At 37.9% G+C, this 18,990-nt stretch overlaps 1 protein-coding gene across 5 annotated transcripts; it reads left to right on the top strand.

Annotated features, from left to right (window-relative positions):
• The first annotated feature begins 1,042 nt into the window (after positions 1–1,042).
• On the top strand, positions 1,043–18,679 carry LOC101856622 (protein ADP-ribosylarginine hydrolase). Of its 5 annotated transcripts, none has more exons than XM_035973229.1 (12): positions 1,043–1,136; positions 2,451–2,619; positions 4,867–4,920; positions 6,340–6,441; positions 7,139–7,214; positions 7,957–8,013; positions 8,965–9,086; positions 13,110–13,215; positions 13,743–13,916; positions 16,766–16,816; positions 17,874–17,976; positions 18,437–18,679. In XM_035973229.1, the coding sequence occupies exons 1-12, from the start codon at positions 1,119–1,121 to the stop codon at positions 18,539–18,541; spliced, it is 1,137 nt and encodes a 378-aa protein (XP_035829122.1). In that variant the 5' UTR covers positions 1,043–1,118; the 3' UTR covers positions 18,542–18,679. The 5 variants fall into 5 exon arrangements, with proteins under 5 accessions (XP_035829122.1, XP_035829124.1, XP_005111588.1 ...); XM_035973231.1 differs by having other exon boundaries at positions 1,055–1,106; XM_005111531.3 differs by having other exon boundaries at positions 1,059–1,229.
• The last annotated feature ends 311 nt before the right edge of the window (positions 18,680–18,990 follow it).

Genomic DNA, 18,990 nt, shown 5'->3' with positions numbered 1-18,990 from the left:
ACAAAAAAAGACAAATGAAAACAAGTACAAAATAAAAGAAAGATCAATACAACAGAAGAAAAAAAACAAATCGAGAGAGTCACAAGCCTCCAGCCTATCATCATTATTGCAGTTCTCACCCTGGATCAACTTATAGGCCACGAACAAACACTTATTTCCACCTTTCCTTATCCTAGTCACTTGATGTCACTCCATGTCTTCTCACTTTTCTGTACGGTACATCCATTTCCGTGACTCTTCTCCAGGTTCCAAACAAAAATTGATATTTTACCCTGCGGGTTCCAATTTAACACGTTCCTTGTTATGCAGCTGCTTGACTTCCTGAAAGTGTGTCCAATCCATCGCCAACGCCCTCTTCCCACCTCATCTCTGACTCGATCCGACCCGATCTCCCAATGGGCACCCAAACACTCGGATGAGCGACAGTCGTTCTTGGCTAACGAAAACGGCCGATCGACCAAATTAATGTACCTACAAATCTCGTAATCCCTCAATATGAGTTCAGACCAAAGCAACGACAACGGCCAAGTGTTAGTTTAGTCAACGCAGTTAATTGTGTGATCTATTATTATTATTATTATTATTATTACATTTACCATGCGCTCGCTCTCTCTTCTTGGTCATTTCGTGTTGAAAAGGAGGTTTCTTTTTAAAGTAAATTAAAGTGCCCTGCTCTTCTCTTACAGCCATTCGTTTGGTTTTGAGTGACTCTCTTTGAAGACTTAATACTGGGCAAATAGGAAGTCGTGTTGGATTTGGATCGAGGGCCAGATGTTGAGCAACCAAACCATAATTTAGTAACAGACGTCCTTTCTCTGATTGAATTCGTACCTATAGCCAGAGAGTTTACAGTAATACTACTGTAAACCCTCTCTGCTATAGCTCTGCACTTCGCTGTTCAGCCGTGATATTTTGGGGAACTGACAGGCTACGGTTACTAATCTCCAAAACATCCCGGAGGATCCGTGCAATGGACGGAGCTACCCCCTTATATGACGATCTATTCATAGATATTTTGACTGAGTATCTAAAAATAGTTTCGGGGTTTCACAATCAATTTCTTACTCTAGGCCTACTTGGGGCCCTGAAGAACAAGGAAATACACAGTGCGAGTTCGAATGTGTTCTCCAATTCAAGTTCGGCTTCATAGTGCTGTCTTGTTCCTTTATGATACTCTGTTCTGTTGGAGAAAAATTGTATATCTGGGTTTTTTTAAGTAGCCTACAGAGGTAATAGGACCTATACATGTCAAGACTATTTGATTACATACGGAATTGTTTGAGTTTGATAAGTAATTTGATCAGGTACACTACTGTGCATTCTCTACTCTACGCTGGACCGTTTGTTCACACTCGCATCACGGGCCGTCACGCGCTAACACAAGGAAGCGCCCAAGTCTCGCGCGGACGCGAGATAGGGCAACTAAAACATCTGTAGCAGGCTAGAGAATCTTTGGTGACAACGATATGTATAATGAATGTGTCTGTTACTATAATTCCGAACCGGTGTTTTCTTTTGTAGGCTAGCCCAAAGACCGTGACAATAACAATGTTTCGGAGATTGAGTGCACCCCGGGTCGTTTGGGTTAAAGCAATTTTGGGCGTAAAGTTTAGTGTACATAGATCTACATGTATCTCTCGTCGTCTAGTATACTGTGGCGTTCCACCGGTATGTGTGTCTCCTACGGTGTTTAATTTCATCTCTCTGCAGTATAAAGAGGCATTAGTGCTGCAATAGATAGAGACGATACGAGATTTAAAACAACAAGCCTGCCTTAGGCTTCTCACTTCTCAGTTGATAGATCTATTATTTATAATTAACACTTTGAGAACATTAAAAAGTTCTTTTATAGTATTATATAATATATATAGATCTATATATATACATATGTGTGTCATGACGCGGTGGAATCAGGCGCTCGTCAATTTTTGTACATGTGGAGTTATTATTGGTATCATCTAAAAGCTTTCATTTGCCTTGCTTCCAATGAAAGAAATATTCATGATCTTGAATTTAATAGAACTCAAGACGTTTGCGACTGAAGAAAGTAGCAAGAAAATAGCCGCTAAAGTTTTGTAGCTCCATGATTATAGCTAAAGAGTATTTGAAGACTGAAAAATATGGCACATATTTAAGACTTTAATCAATGACAATGATTTTCCGTAAAATTCACATGGAAATGTGTTTTTATATTGATGTAAAAGAGGTTAAGCCAAAAAATAAAAATTGGATAAAAAATTAACTGGCAGAAAAATGCCTGTTTCTCCGAATTTGTTATTTTGAAAAGTGCCTGATTTCACTACGCTGCCTATATATACACACACACGGTACATATATAAAAATAATAGTAGGCCCTATGCACAGTATCAAATAGTTTACTGGCCTCTGAGGCAACTGATCCTGTGATTAAATCTATGAATTCTCTCTTAGTGACATACTTTTTTTGACAGATGATGGATTCACCAAACCTGAAAGGTCGATATGTCGCAGCAATGGTTCTTAGCGGAGCTGGAGATGCTATTGGCTTCAGAAATGGAAGCTGGGAGTTTTGTTACAGAGGCAGAGCAATCTTTGATGAGTTACAGTCCTTGGGTGGACTGGAGGACATTAAAGTCAAATGTAAGTTTCATGTGGATCTTATATTGACTGTTGTTGTTTGTTTTTTTATAGTTTGATGTTTTTATATCTACTTATTCATCTTTGTAGCCTACTTTTAGTAGAACAGCATGAAGTTTGGATGAGAGAAATGCTGGACACTTTGACTATTTGCAAGTATAGAGGCTACTTCAGAGGTGAAATAGAGAACAACAGTATACAGTTGAACCTGCTCTAAAAGCTACCTATATAAGACAAATCTCTTGCACAAATGGCCACTCTGTTATAAAAACACTGTGTTATATAGATGTCCACCTGTCTAAGACAACCACTTTTCTCCTCAACATTTATTGTTGACAAATTTGACTAGTAATTTTATAAGGGGGAATATAAAATATGTGTTCACTTGAAAAGATTTGTGATTATTACAGTTTTATATATATATATATATATGTTCTCTAGCAAAATTGCACAATATGGAAACTATAGCACTAGTAAGCTATATTTTATAATAAAAGAACGACTTACAAAAGGTACATAGCAACTGCTCTGTGTAAGACTCCGTAACATCATACTCGTACATGATGTATGTGCCCAAAGAAAAGTACCAAAAGTCTGATTTTGAACATTTTGAGTGAAGGGTTCTATAACCTAATTATATAGGAAATTCAACGCAGAACACAGGGCTTTTTTTAATTTTTGAGATATCTCTTAAGTAGTTTTAGAGATATTGCACATATTGCAAGGTAGGATAAAGATATAATTTTGAGAAAATGAGCTTTTAAGTTTAACAAACTTGAGAACACGTACAAACTTGAAAAAAAAAAATTCTTTTAAATTTATTTATTCATGAAAAATTCTTTTCCGATTTGCCATTCAATTGACATCAATATCGAAATTAGAATTCAATGTTAAAACATAACAAGGAAGAGAAAACATACTTCAAGAATAGATTTTAACACCTTTTTAAAGCAGTTTTCATTATATATATACAGTAGTCTCCGCCTAAGATCCCACCGCTTACGATCCCGGTTCGCTTAAGATCCCGCTGTTTTAAGAAAACAGAATTTTTACTATACAAAAGTCACCCTTAAGATCCCGCTCTGAATCACTCTGAAGGTCTACATTCGGCTAAGATCCCGCATTTCAGATCATAATTTGCAGAACAAAAACCCGGGCGGGACAGCCGATCAACCAAGAGTGAAAAGTTGAGATCAATAAACAGTCCGTCGCGTCAAAGATCAGCCATTATCGTGAATGTGATCACATACGGGTTGTAAAACTCGATGAAGCGATACAATGTTTGCCCCAGACGGGATCACACCGGGGTGTGAAGTGACCGACACGTTTGTTTTCCCCGAACATCGCACTCACACCTGAGCTCTCCCCCTAAACTTACATCACTCGCTGGGTGGGTAGGGCCTACACGTTAGCTCCAGGTGGGATCACATTGAACTGTGAACTCTTCCCTGACCATGCATTGCAAAGTTGTTTCTTCTCCCGAATTTGCGAGACAGACTGAATTTTAATTGGTGTGTTCACAACGTAATGGTGTGTAACGACAAAGGCGGTTTGGGGGGGGGGGGGGAGATTCGGCCAGAGATGGAATGCTATAAATTTTTTACAGGCAAGGGGGAGGGGCAACTGGATAAGCGTAGATCTTGAGACTCATGATAGGATAATAAGTGAAAATGGCATGCCTCATGCCACTATGCACCGTGATAGGCCATCAAGGTTAACCACTCTTTGCCCGCCATATGCCATAAACCCACCAAGCGTTCAGTTCATTTTAGAGTGGAGGGAGACCACTTTACCGATTGTGAGCCTTAGCATGGGTCACCATAGATTCTTCCCTGGGTTCATCGGTTAAGATCCCGGATCGCCTAAGATCCCACATTTCCTTGCTTCCAAGCACCGGGATCTTAGGCGGAGACTACTGTATATATTTTTTCATACTCTACCCTCAAAATAATTCAAAATAAAATATTTAGAAGTCAAATCAATGAAAAGCCGTAAATACATTGTTAAAAATAAAAAATGGTGGAAAACTATCATGTTTTTGTGGAAACACATTTTGATTTTAAAAAGTGATTTTTTTTTGTCATTATCAGCCTGTAGCTCAAAATGGTCTGTGGCAACTTTTGGTACCTTTCTCCAGGCGCATACATGTATGCCACTTTTCCAAGCAGCGTATGGCAGAGTCTTATACTAAGCAGAGTGATTTGATCATTATATTCTGACCACAAAGAGGTGTTTTGCACGATTTTTCAGTGCCAGGCTGGATGGTGAGCGATGACACAGTCATGCATCTTGCCACTGCTGAAGGTGAGCTGTTCTTTGTTATTTAAATTTAATATGTGCATCGCGAAAAATTTTGAGTGTTTCTCTTACATAATGTATCATTTGAATTTGATGCAAAACTGGACCTAGTTATAACAACAATAATAATAGTAACAATAATTTTGGGGAAAAAATAGCAATAATAATAATAGTACGCAATAGAAGTAGTATAATAATATAATACTAATAATAATGATAACATTGATGATAATGATAATATTAATAATCAGTGAAACTCAGATTCAACGAAGTCGTCAGGCCTGGCCTTCAATTTCATTGAATCTGAGTGTTCAATATATGGCAAATATGAGCAGGTTTGTGTGTAGATAATTATAGGCACTGAGCAAGTAATGTGTCATGTATTCGACTTTCTCAATAAAAAATAGTTTGGTTTCAAATGAGAGGCAATTTCGATTTTTTTATATGAAAGAATTGCTGGAAAATTCCAGGAAAATACACTGAACTCTACCAAGCACTCACTGTGCAAAAGGGTGGATTTGTTCAAATGCACGCCTGTGTCATCTATCATCTATAACGTATTGTTTGCAAAACAAGTAATGTTGTTGTGTAGAGTCTGAAGACGGCTTTTGATTCCACAGTCCAGCGCGAAATTCATTACGTAGATCAATGTCAAGATTAGCTTATTATTTTATTATTGATCAGTAGTTGGGGAAATAAATAACTGTTGGAGTTTATATCTTAACTGACATTGCACGCCCGCACCATTTGAAACCCCTCTCCACCATCCCCCCCAGACACAGACACATACAGTCACACATCACGCAAGTGATGGCCGCCCATCCGACCCCGACACACGCTAAGACATGGGTGCATGATAACAACCCCTGGGTTGGTATGAAAGGAGGCCGTTCACCTTGAAAGCGACTTCGTTGAATCCAAGCTCACTCATTTATGTGTTAGTTAATCCGAGTTATTTTTAAAATTTCTTTTTTTAATTAAAAAATCGGGGAATCGAACTCTTCTTTAAACCCGAGTTTTCGTTGAAACCGAGTTAGTTGGAACCGAGTAATAATATCCCCCCCCCCCCCTCTCGACAAAGATAAATACCCAGGTGTTTTATATATGTATGTATGCAATCTTTGGTATTACATTTGTGTAAGGTAAATAGTGAATCTAATCTTCAAAGAAAACATAGACATAATGTAACAATGTTTCAACTGCTGCTATTTGTCTGAGAATAAATGTGCGCAGTACGTTACTATGTAAGGATAATCGTAACTGATTACTACATTGCAGTTGATTTGTTGTTATTTTTCATGGTTATATATGTTAAAGCTCTTAGAGAAAGACCATTATAATCATTCCATGACAATAGTAAATCTTCATGTGCTGTTTCATGTACAAAAGTTTTTAAAAAGAAATGTGTCTTTTAATCTCCCTCAGCTCTGGTTGAAGCAAGCAAGGAAAGTAATATAGAAAATATCTTTCTGACAATTGCAAGATATTACAAAGAATGCATGAAGGATATGAATGGCAGAGCTCCAGGTAAGCTAGTGTGTGTGTGTGTGTGTGTGTGTGTGTGTGTGTGTGTGTGTGTGTGTGTGTGTGTGTGTGTGTGTGTGTGTGTGTGTGTGTGTGTGTGTGTGTGTGTGTGTGTGTGTGTGTGTGTGTGCATGTGTGAATAATATAGGCCTATCATCATCATCATCATCATCATCATCATCATCATCATCATCATCATCGTCGTCATCATTTTCATCAAGTAAGCCTAGTGTTAAATCTGAAAGAGATAGGTGATCATGGTTTGTTATTCATTTCTTTGCTTGGATTCCCTAAAGTTGTTTTATCTAGGTCTTTCCCTATTACCAATCGGTTCAGGTTTTCTTTGTAAGTTGCTTGGTTCTACCTCTACCTCATTTGGCTTTCATTTTCCCTCTAAGAGCAAAGTATTCAAAACTTTTATATCTTTGGAAATGTCCTCGAAACTACATTAGTCTCTTCCTAAATGTTTTTATTAGTGAGCAGATCATGTGGACTTCTTAAAATATGTTTGTATGTGTGTGTGTGCCTCTGTGTGTGTGTGCGCGCGTGTGGGCATGTGCACTCTGATGGCAGTGACAATGAAAAGTGTTGATGTTGTATAGATCAGTTTGTTGTTACCTTCTCTTGATAGGACGATGTGCTGTACTCTGCTATTGTTATCCTGGTTTTTACATATTTTCTGTACTTTATTTATTTACAGGAAGAACATGCATTAGTGGTGCAAACATGCTAAAACCAGGTGTTCGAAATGGCTACAAAATTCCCTTCAACGCAAAGTGAGTATTGCACTGTGTTGACGGTTGTATTCAGGAAAAAAGTATGTAAAGCATGAATTATCACTTATTTTCAGTGTCATGTTTAAAACTCTGTGAGTGGGACTTTTATATTATGCAGCTTGAAGATATGGTTAGATTTTGTGAATATGACAATAAATCGATATTTCATACCCTTACAGTCCTTCAAAGCTTGCCTTACACGCTTCATTTCTCAAATATGCAGAGGGTCAGCCATGGGAGTAGCTGACAAAGCATTACTGCTTATACTTATATAGTTTCAAGAAATGGAGATCTTTCTGTGTTTTGTATAAATCGCTCTACGTCATGTCTCCAGTTCAGAGTAGAGAAAATCTTTGGTCTTGGTACTTAAAATCTTTGACTTTGACCATCTTCTTTATCTTTTTCTATGTATGGTATGCAATGTCTTTATATTGAATGAGATGATTTGGCCATATGAGTTGCATATTGTTAAAGAATTAATAATATTTGTTTGCAGTAATTTTTTTGGCCCTCTTAAAACCTTTCTCTATCATCTATTCTTGTTGACATTGTCCTGATATTTAGTCCTCTGAGGATGAAATTTTGGAAAAAAGTAAATTGTTCTGTGAATTCCACCGATGATAATAAGGTTATGTTTCATTCAAGAGCTCAAGATTTAGATACATATTTGTGAACCTTTCAATGTCTTGTGCATGTGAAGTGATCTTTATGGAAATTGTTTTTGCTTTTCTTTTTCTTTAAGGGGTGGTGGATGTGGTGGTGCCATGAGATCTATGTGCATTGGTCTTCGATACCCAAGGTAAAATGTCTTTTTTATGAATATACGTATTTCTCCGTGATCTTTTCATAATTGTTACAACAGTATTCGGCCAAAACACATCACATTTTCCAATCACAGTTTTTAAAAATGATTCTGTCATGCTCTTTCCTTTATTCACAGGACCAACACAACACAATGAAGTAAGGTATAGTTAAACATGCCCTAACAGTCACCCGTATAAGGCAGTCACCTCTACGAACAGCCATTTCCTATTTGTTTCCTTGCATATTTTTTATGTTATAATGACACTGTGTTGAAAATGTTAAATGTGTCCCGCGCGCTCATATGACCTTATGCAGTTGTGAACACCGTAAAACACTTACCAAAACAAACAAAAAAATTACACTGTGTAAGACGGCCACGTGTCTAAGATGGCCACTTTTTTCCTAGACAATGATGGCTGTCTTAGACAGTTTGGAGAAGGGGGTGGGGGGTCTTTTTGAAAGTCAAGGAAAAGCTTCATACAAGTTGGTGGTTGGTGGGTGCTCTGGTGTGGTTTGCTCCTTCTTTCCTATGAAACATCTATCGTCCTTATCTCCCCTTCTTCTTTTATATGTTTGTTACTCTCTTGTAACAACTTTAATCTTCTGGCGCTCATATGACCTTATGCAGTTGGGAGAGCTGTAAAACCTCTACTAAAACTAAAAATACAAAGACTGGTCTCATAATGGAAATAATTTCAACTTTTAACATGTACATGTATTATAGTATTCCAATAAGAAATATATTTGCTTGTGGCAACCAAAATAATGTACTTAATGCTTGTGGTACAATTTTTTCTTAAGATTTAATTTACGTTTGTGAAGGTCCACCTGATTGTTTCATATAAATTCTCTCACCTGTAAGTAATATTTAACAGCTGTTATGATGGAGAATAAGGGGAATGATATTATATATATATTTATTGTTTATATTGTTTGTATTTTCCAGGCCAGAACAGTTGGACCAGCTGATAGCTGTCAGCATAGAGGCTGGCCGTATGACTCATCATCACCCAATTGGCTTCCTGGGTAGTCTTGCATCAGCTTTGTTTACATCCTATGCTGTGCAAGGTAAACATGTTTATAATTTAACAGGGCTCTCTCAATAGTACCATAATGTAAAGTTTTGCCTTTACTCTTTCAGTACGCAAAGGATTCCACAATTTCACGCACCCAATTTGAGGTGGTGACGGGTGTTACCTTGTAACAGCTGTAATTCAGTCAAATATTGATTGATTTATTTTCGTAAGCATTTAAACTATTTGTAGTTGGTCAGAGAATCACAATATGTGTGAAAATAGGTAGCAAATGTAGCACAAGACGACGTGTAAGTCTTGGGATTGACGAAAACTGTACTCCCAAAATGCTACTTAATTAGCAATCCACATAAACCCGGAATAAAAAACGCCACTTAAGTGGCAATCCAGAATCAAAGAGTTAGTGGTATATCTGTTTTTGAAGTCTAAGCTTAGCACTGATGGTATACATTCTTTTTAAATCAAAATTGACAGAGGGAGATGCTTATTGTCTCTTTGCCTGTGATGGTATATTGTTAATTAGTGAGTTAAAACTTAAACTTAAAATGCAATTCTATCAAAATCAAAAGTATTCAATTCTTTTTCAAGTTTCTCATACCTGTTGTTTTTTATTCAACCCAAGGACAAGTTTTTTTGGATCCGAAAAAGGGAAGATGATTTTCCGTGAAGATTGCATGATGGATGATGCATCTAAAGCGAAAAATAGAAGTAGAAATTTCCTCATCTTTATATACATCCACAAAGAAATTCAGTTCATTTATGGACTTTGATTGGATTTTTTCCACCAATCATAAGGCACCGACTGTGCATTTCCCCAGGTGTACAATGGGTGTTTTTTTGTTTTTTGTTGTTTTTTTGGGGGGTGGAAAAAATAAGGGGGGGGGGGGGGGGGAGAATTGACAGAAACCATTATTGTTATAGTTATGTTGCACCTACATGGATCAGAGTTAACACTACGTCTATCTAAAGCAGGGTTCTCCAAACTTTTTTCAAAGTTGGCCGCTGCACTTTCAGGTCTGAGCTTTGCGAGAACCTTATGAGATCCTCAATCCTTTGTCTTTCTCTTCATGTGATGGTGACTGTGAGATAGCAATGCCAGGTTGTCAGTAAAGTCTAGATCCTCAAACTGAGACCAAGGTCTCCACTGTATTCCCTGTCTTTTTGTCTTTGTTGTTGATTTCATTACCCAGTCTATGGTGAGTAGGAAAAGGAATGGTGACTGCGAACATCCCTTTTTTTACTCCAGTCTGCATCTTGGAGCTTTTAGTGAACTGCCCGTCATGAATGAGACTGCATTTATAGTAATTCTAAATCAACCTCACCAGGTTCAATGATATCAGAGACAAAAAAATAGAGACGCTTCACTCCTCGATTCAGGCGAGATTGGGGTCAGGCATCCGGTGAAAGTTTCTCACCGTACAATAAATAGTCTGTTCCTCACAACCGAGGAATCACTTTATTGCTTTCCTAGTAAATTAAGCAAGGGGGTTGGTCTGAATGGGTTTTTTGACACCATTTCTCTTTCTTTACCATCGCGTCATACGCACATCCACACATGAAAGATGGAGTCAAAACATTCTAGTAATTCTAGTCAAGATTATGATGAAAAATTCAAAACATATCGTACTGTATGTTTCCTCTCGGTCAGTATAATTATTAGCCTGTCTTAGTCACGTCCCCTCTCCTTATTCCTGGCCCGCATCTCATTGCATTAGTGCACTCAATGCGCCAAATCTTTTCTATTCTTCTACTTCCACTCCTTTTCTTCGTCATTTCTTCTTGTTCTTGTTCTTCTTCTTCTTCTTCTTCTTCTTCTTCTTCTTCTTCTTCTTCTTCTTCTTCTTCTTCTTCTTCTTCTTCTTCTTCTCATTCTTCTTCTTCTTCCTTCCTTGGAGCATAAATTTTATGAATTTATTAACTTAAATATGCGCCCATTTATTGATCAACTTCACCACATACCACTACTTCCGACGTATTAACTGATATGACTCCTCGCTCCTCCCTCCTCCCTCTGTCCCCGGTATTAACTATACGAAATAATAAGGGGAAGTGACTTTGAGAGGAACAGACTATGAAATGTATGGCATGAAGCCGTTTCGAGGCACTGCGTCACCGATCTCGCGTAAATAACATTATGCGAAGAGGGGCCAGCTGACAGGTGACATATCTCTATCTCCGATGATGTTCTATATTGCAGTACTTTCCATAGAGTTTTGCAGGCAACACTCTTGAACACTTTCTCATAGTCTATTAAATTGACCAGCAAAGGGATGTTCCGTTCCAAAGACTGCTCTACAGTGATTCTGAAGGTTGCATCCTGGTCAAAACCATTCACGAGTTGACTAGACCTTTCAATAGTAAAATTATGTAAAGTTTTACATTAGAAGTAGACCTGTTTTTGAGAGACACCACTATTGTTATTGTGATGTTGGACCCATATGGATAAGGGTTCACATTTCTTTTTAAAAGCAGGGGTCTCCAAACTTATTTCAGAATTGTCCGGATAGCAGAGAAAATCTTGAGCATTGGTGGTATTGATCAAATCACACACTTTAAAATGCAACAAAAAATTAAGACACAAGATATTGATCAAAAGTCCAAATACAACAACTTTTATCATTTTGACTATAGCAGAAGCCTCATATATCATGTAATCTTAATTTTTATATCTTATATTTCACTTAAAAGGAAAATATTCTCCTATGCGGATGCATTGGTCATCATCGGTACATATTATTAGAACTGAAATTTAAAATTTGGAATTCCCATGCCCAGGCAACTGGGGACACATGAGGGATTTCAGTTTGTGGTATGAAATATGTCAAAAGGAAGATTTTTTCTTATACTGAAGCAAAGCAAGAGTGTGATACATTAGCTAGAAGTTTTTCAAGTCTATAAGAGCATGTTTTAATTGCACTGCAGAGTTCAATCATCATCATCTTCATCGTCATCGTCATGGTTGCATCATCATCATCATCATCATCATCATCATCATCATCATCATCATTATCATATCCTCTGGGGCTGTGCCACTGACTGAAGTGTCTTTAGGCCAATCCCAAAGGGGGGACATTTCTTGTTCATGCACAGTAGAATTGCAAATGGGCTGATTCATCAATGTCATGCTCATAACTGTGCCTGATCTACAATCGGGAACCGCTGCTTTTTCTTTCCTAATCCTTACTATCGTATTTTCCTCTACTTCTTTTGTATGTTTGTCACACTCTCGTGACCCACTATTTCCGGGGTGCCTTGATAGTCCAAGCAGACTTTGTGCTGTTGAAGTTAGAGAGGTGAGCAGAGTAAGTCTGATTCCCTGAAAGGACTTCTCTGTTGACATCCACCCCTTGGCGCTCATATGACCTTACGCAGTTGCGAGAACCGTAAAACCTCTACTAAAACAAAAATCATCATCATCATCAGTCTTTCTCACCCCATGCCTATGTATAGTTCACCAACAAGAACTCTCCATGTATGTCTATCCTGAGCTAAAGTCTCTACCCAATTCAAGAATGGGTTAAATGATTCTGTTGACCAAGTACTGAGCATGGTACAAGCACGCAATCTAGTTTTATTTTTAATGTACGGTGGCATGGTGATGGACCAGACAAAATGTCCATGTGGGTCAGATCGAGCCCGGAGGCTGTTATTTGGTGACTGCTGTTGTGGAGAAAACATCTCTGTGGCCGCCATCTTAACTCTTGGAACCCTGCCCACCTGAGCCCACAGGACCTGTACACCTGAGCTTCTGTTTTTCTATTGCTAGAGATGAATACATTGTCATATATGGCATTCACCCAGGGGAATTCCAAATTTGTAGTTTCACTTGTGTTGATATGTAATGTAATGGTTTGTCAGTCAATATAAGATGATGACCAATGCATCCACATATGAGAATATTTTCCTTTTAAAGTGTGCAGTAGGATAAAGTAGTAGTTATGCATAGAGGTATGTGCTCAAGTCCATTGGTCCTTTAGTTTAATGCATCTTCACTACTTTTAAATGAGAATGAAATGAAAAGAAAAGTGTTGACTTTTATCTTGTTTCTTAATCTCAGGTCGACCTGTGCTCAGCTGGGGTCATGGTTTGATGGAGGCGTTACCTAAGGCTTTAGCTTGTGTAAGGTCAAGTGGCCATTGTGTATTGGAGAATGAGCAAGCATGGTGAGAAACTTGTTAGCTCGTTGTTTCTTTGTAATAAAGTAAGAATGAGTTGACTGCTGGGTATGACGGAAGGTTGCAAAGTACTCCATCACGCATGTTTTTGAGGATCACATCGTAGAAGGGTTGAAAATTTAAGTAAATAAATAAGGAGGAAGAAAAGAAAGAAGGAGTTATAAATTGGTAAGCTATAATACTGTCAGTCACTATGGCAGGTATGGCAATGCTAAATTTCTAGCTGGAGATAGATCTGTATTAGTATTCTCATACTTTGAAAAAAAGAGAAACTAGTTCAAAGGTAAGAATATAATTTGATAATATATTCCTTGGAAAAGATTGATGACCTTTATAGAAAATAGCATAGTTAAAGATTTACTGTACACGCACTAGAGAAGAAAAGAATAAAACCAAGAATAAACAGTTTCAATAAATTAATTAATTCCATTGTGGGTTCTTGTTTTTGTTTCTGCTCGTTTGTTTATATCATGTTGATGATGTCTTCAGAAACAAATGCTCTTTATTCTATACAGGGGTCATTTTGAAAAGGCATGGACGGACTATTTGAAGCTGCGGCAAATAACCGATGGACAGTCAGAACCCATTTTTCCAGAGAAATTCGATTTTGAGGAGAGAGACAAGTTTGTGAAAAGTGTCAGCGTGGGAGGCTGGGGTGGCTCAATGGGTCATGACGCTCCCATGATTGCGTGAGTATTTCTCTTTCTTTCCCCTCTGTTCTGTGTTATAGTGCAACCCTGTTTGATGGTTTTGTTGTCTTATTTGTATGAGTTTAAAGCCGTACTAGACACAGATGGCTTATTTGGAAGGTTGGCCAACAATGAGCTTATGTGGTTCCAGAGTCTGATTTCTTTTTGACCGGGCACACACTTAGTAGACCTTTTCATAGGAAAGATTGCTGAACAGGAAACAAAATATGTGTGAAAAAAAGGTGCAGCCCTAGGCTATGACAAAGAGAATTTCTTAAGAGACATGGGTCTCAATAGTCCGCTATTTAGCGGATTTCCGCCACCGCGATTCCCTCCGCTAAACTCCGCTACCGCGACAGCGGGCCATTCAGAAAGAGAGTTATTGGGAGCAGGGTGACTGCCAGGCCCCGAGAATTTAAAAAAAAATCGGCAAGACCCGGGAAAATACATAAAAGATTTAAAATATTTGAAAACCAAATCCAATAACGTCTTTAAGTTCATTTCTGCTGGTTGCGATTGTGATATTACTTCGGCTCTGAGAGTACGTTTCACGCGAACTGGCAGCTTTGGCGGCAAGCGGAATTGTGTCACCAAGGCTCGACTGACTGGAAAATCAAGATCTACTTTCGCTTTCGTTACCACTCAGAAATTTGTCAGTAATTGTCTGATAACGCAACATTTATTGTAACATGCAGGCTCGGCATTACAGATGTGGTGTCGCCATGAAAATAAATCAAGACTGGTATTTGTCACTGTGCTGTCACTTGTGGGGGCAACAAAAAAAAAGAAAAGAAAGTTATACACGCGTCTTGTTGGGCTCGCTTTTGTGACCGGTCAATGAACCTGCGCGCGTTCTGAGCGCTATGAAGTACCTGTACAATGTACAGGACTTAGGTAAGGGGGGGAGATTATTGATTTCTTTTAAAAGACGCACTCAGGGATAGGGGGAGGGCTGGACGCAACACCAGAGGACAAAAAAACTGAAACTGGAAATAAATGATGTAGTATAGAATTTTGATTACTACTTCAGCTCTCTGCAAACTGTGTGCGTTTTTGCAGGCCTTGTGTGAAATCGGGAGCCGTCATAACTTGTAAGCATGTTATGGAACTTAAGGGTCTAAGTGTTCGCGTTTCATTGGATTGTTGACAGTAAATTAGATCTCTATATTTTAGCTTTCTGTTCAAGATTCGCAGATTTTCAGTATCACTGCATCTTGCCCTCCCACAGTTCTTACACCTCTCACACTGAATAGGTCTACTTGGGCTATTCTACGTGTACTCTACTTTGAGTTTGAGTATTAATTTTTGTCTTTCACATTTATTATATAGGCATATATATAATATGAATCATGACAGTTGATGTTCTGGTTCTAGGCTCAAGACAGATTCATTTTTATATAGTTTATACAGGCGAATATGATGAAAGGAAAATGTAAATAAGTCACACAAGACCCCAGGCGCCACCACTTTCTGTACGTAATCAAGATTGTAAATATTTGGTACGTGACTGTTACTTAAAATTATCTCCCAAACTCTCAAATTGGTGTGAAATAACATTGCTGTGATAAATTGATGGTTTTTATTTCAGCATTCTAGGGTTCAACAGTATAATAATAATGGGTGTTTCGCGAAAATGGGCTTCTGTGGCGATCACCCGGAAAGTTCCTCCTTTTTTAGAATTCTGAGTTGAGACCCATGAGAGAGCGAGTATCATTTCACCAGAGAAGGAGTTGCTGCACCCTCTTGTGGGTGGGGCAGTGGACTGCTTAACTCTCCCAGACTGTTTAGCGGATGTTGGATGGACAAAATAAAAAGAATTATGTTTGTTAATTTTAAAATCGTAAATGACAAACAGCTCTCATACTTTAACACAGTCAACAACTTGACTGTGCTATTCAAGTTACCCAATTTCAATAACAGTTCAATTTACGTGCCTATACCCTCAGAGGAGTATTTCTAAGCAAGGATTCTTATTCAGACTAGTGCGTCCTGGTCTAGCAGTTGTGGAGTTAGACTTGTGATCATTAGAGAGGGAGGGATTCATTCCTAGCTGCGAAGGATAAAATGGTGTATCCTTGAGACAAAAATTTTACCCTTTTGTTCTGAGATAACTCAGCAGCAAATGGGCACTTTCTTTTCAGAAAAAAAGGAATAATTATTACAAGATTGACAGTTGTGATGGCCTAACTGGCTGCTCTAATAGATCAATCATTAACAGTTTTTTTACACATACATACATTTTTAAATTGTCCTTTGATTTCTGTTACAGAAGTAATTTTATCGACAACTATTTTTACCTGGTTGACTACAGAAACAGCATAGGATAAGACGATATAGTACTCTCAATGTTTTGGACTCAGGACAACTGAGTTAAATTTTAAAATGCTGTAGATGACATGGCTTTTAAGGTTATTGTAAAGATGTCTGAGCCATCAGTTGAAGGGGATGTGAGACTAAAAAGTATTTTAAATTTTGGAAAAACCCAACTGTTTGGTTAGATTTCAGTTCTATACTGTCACCAACAAGAAATGGTGCAGTAGCACTGTCATTAATTTTTTAAAATATTGATATATATCTCCGTTTTTTTACATCTGAAAGAGAAGCTTCTTCGAATCTTTGTTGGTATGCGGGTTTTAGAAAAATCAGGAGGTTTTTCTGCTATAATTCCCTAATATTAATTCCATTCTTACATTTCCTTCAGCAAAATACTATTCTTTCTACTCTTTTAAGATGCTCTTTGGTCTGTAAATTGATGGAAGCATAACTTTACTTTCGTTGAGTTTTCTTTTAAACACTTTCAGCAACAGTATATGTTTTGAAAAAACATATTATCTTACGTTCCTTTTCAGATATGATGCCCTGCTTGGTGCTGGAAGTAGTTGGCATGAATTGTGTTATAGGTGAGTGTTAACTCATTAGTTTATTTCATTTTGAAAAATAAGAACGTATAGTGTAAAAAAACATATTGAAACCTCCGAAGATTTCTTTTTAAAGACTTAAGTTTTGTTTAAATTGTTTATGATGAGTGTTATTGTTACCAAGAGTCACAAAAAATGGAAAGGTGTGCTCTGTACTACCTTGCTGTAAACGCTTTCAGTTGAATCTTTATATCATGGTTTATACTGCTTTCAACACCCTCTACTTTTTCTGAATGAATTCCAGAACAATATGTTGTTTACTGTATAAATCTTATGTCCATCTTGAGAATGAATGGACAGTATTAACCGTTGACTAATTACAAAGTTTAAGAGTAAATTTGAAAACTTCCAATATTATAATAATGAGAAATCTTTCACTCATTCACTTTTAAAATATGGCATATATTCTTCTTTCTGAATAACTCATGTATAAGGTTAAATCCATTTCAGATATATTTAGATATTTGAAGAGATTGAACTGGAAATTTGAGTTTTTGATTTTGATAAAGAAAAAAATTCCTGCCCCTGTTTATAATTGCATAATATCAATCCAGATGTAAACATTTCACCAATACACATCTTTAAAAACGTCGTGCGTTTCCTGATATTTTGGTATTTGATAAAGTTATCTATGACATATTTGATCTGTATATGATGGGGGCTTTTTTTTGTGGAACACTCTTGATCAGAGTTTTGTCAAAGTAAGAAACCACAATTTATCATCATCCTTTTTGCTTTCATGCAATGAGTGTTTGCTTACTTATGTGTTAGAGTTAAGCCAAAGAGCTTGTGCTTGCAAGCACATTCACTTGTGTTTTGTGTTGAGATGAAAGTATTGTAAAGCACTTAGAACTGTATTTTAGGTGCTATTGAAATCATAGAGCATTATAATTAATTTTATAATAATGATAAGTGATAGCAGTTGCAACGGCAGTAGCAGTCATTGTAGTAGTAGTAGTAGTAGTAGTAACTTTATACTGATTTAAACCCCAACACCCAAAGAGTTAAAATGTGTTAATTAACCTCTTTACTTGGTCAGGGCCATGCTTCACGGGGGTGACAGTGACAGCACTGGGGTCATCGCCGCCTGTTGGTTCGGCACTCTTTATGGATGCCAGGGTGTCCCAGAGGGAAACTATGAAGTGAGTAAACCAGGGATCAGTCATTTACGGCCTTTTTTTACACATACTTATGTTTAATTAGCTCAGTCCTTTCATTTGTGAAATAGAAGTCATTTTGTCAACAATAATTATTTTTATCTGATCTACTACGGAAATTTAATAGTTTAAAATGATTCAGTATTTTCAGCCTAAAATTCTAGTACTGTGGAGTCAGGGAAAAGAGCAGGATGGTAAGTGAATTGTATAAGGACTGAATTGGGGTAGGGAAAACCCATGACCAAGATAGGATCAAAATCTTCCCTTTCTTTGATAACATAAGAAGTGACAGCAGGGAGACCTGCGCTTAATGAGAAGTTATTGATCTTATTGAGCAGTTAAATCAATTTGTTCTAACATGCTACAATTATCCGATCTTGGGCCTTGAGACATCGTAAGTCCATCCTTTTTATCACAATACACTTTGTTCCATCTTTTCTTTCAGAGTCTTGAGTATAATGAGCGCTTGAAGGCTGCTGGAGCTGGATTATTTGAGCTGGCTTTCCCTGACCCAAGTTTTGTGGACGCTCATGATAAAAATGTAGGCTGAGGTGACTTAACCCTCTCCGTACGCCCTGGGGTAATTTTGTACCCCCGGGGTTGTATTCTTCTCATTTTATAATACAGTGGAGACCATATATAACAGGACCGGTAATAAAAGGGATCCGGTAATAACAGGAATTTTTTTAATCCCCGTTTTTTCCTACTCTTTGTCTCTATTAAAAGTTATCGGCAATAGCAGGGCCTCATCAGAGCCCAACCGGTTATAGCAGGGACGAAGGCTCCTTACCAATGTGTAAAAAGTAAGTGAGAGAGAGAGAGTAACGCAGTGAGGGAGCAAGCCCTCGCAAACCATGCCAATGCAAGCACCCGCAGCGGGTGAAGCGAGAGAAGGGTGCAGTGTGCTGCAGACCTCGATCTAGCCTGACACCTAGCAACACGCACACGTAATGTGTCATACTCAGGCCTGCCGCATGGCCAAATCTGGTCGTGTGCAGA

The sequence above is a fragment of the Aplysia californica genome, unplaced genomic scaffold (assembly GCF_000002075.1).
Source record: "Aplysia californica isolate F4 #8 unplaced genomic scaffold, AplCal3.0 scaffold01072, whole genome shotgun sequence".
Taxonomy (NCBI): Eukaryota; Metazoa; Mollusca; class Gastropoda; order Aplysiida; family Aplysiidae; genus Aplysia; species Aplysia californica.
This window is presented reverse-complemented; position numbering and strand designations above follow the sequence as displayed.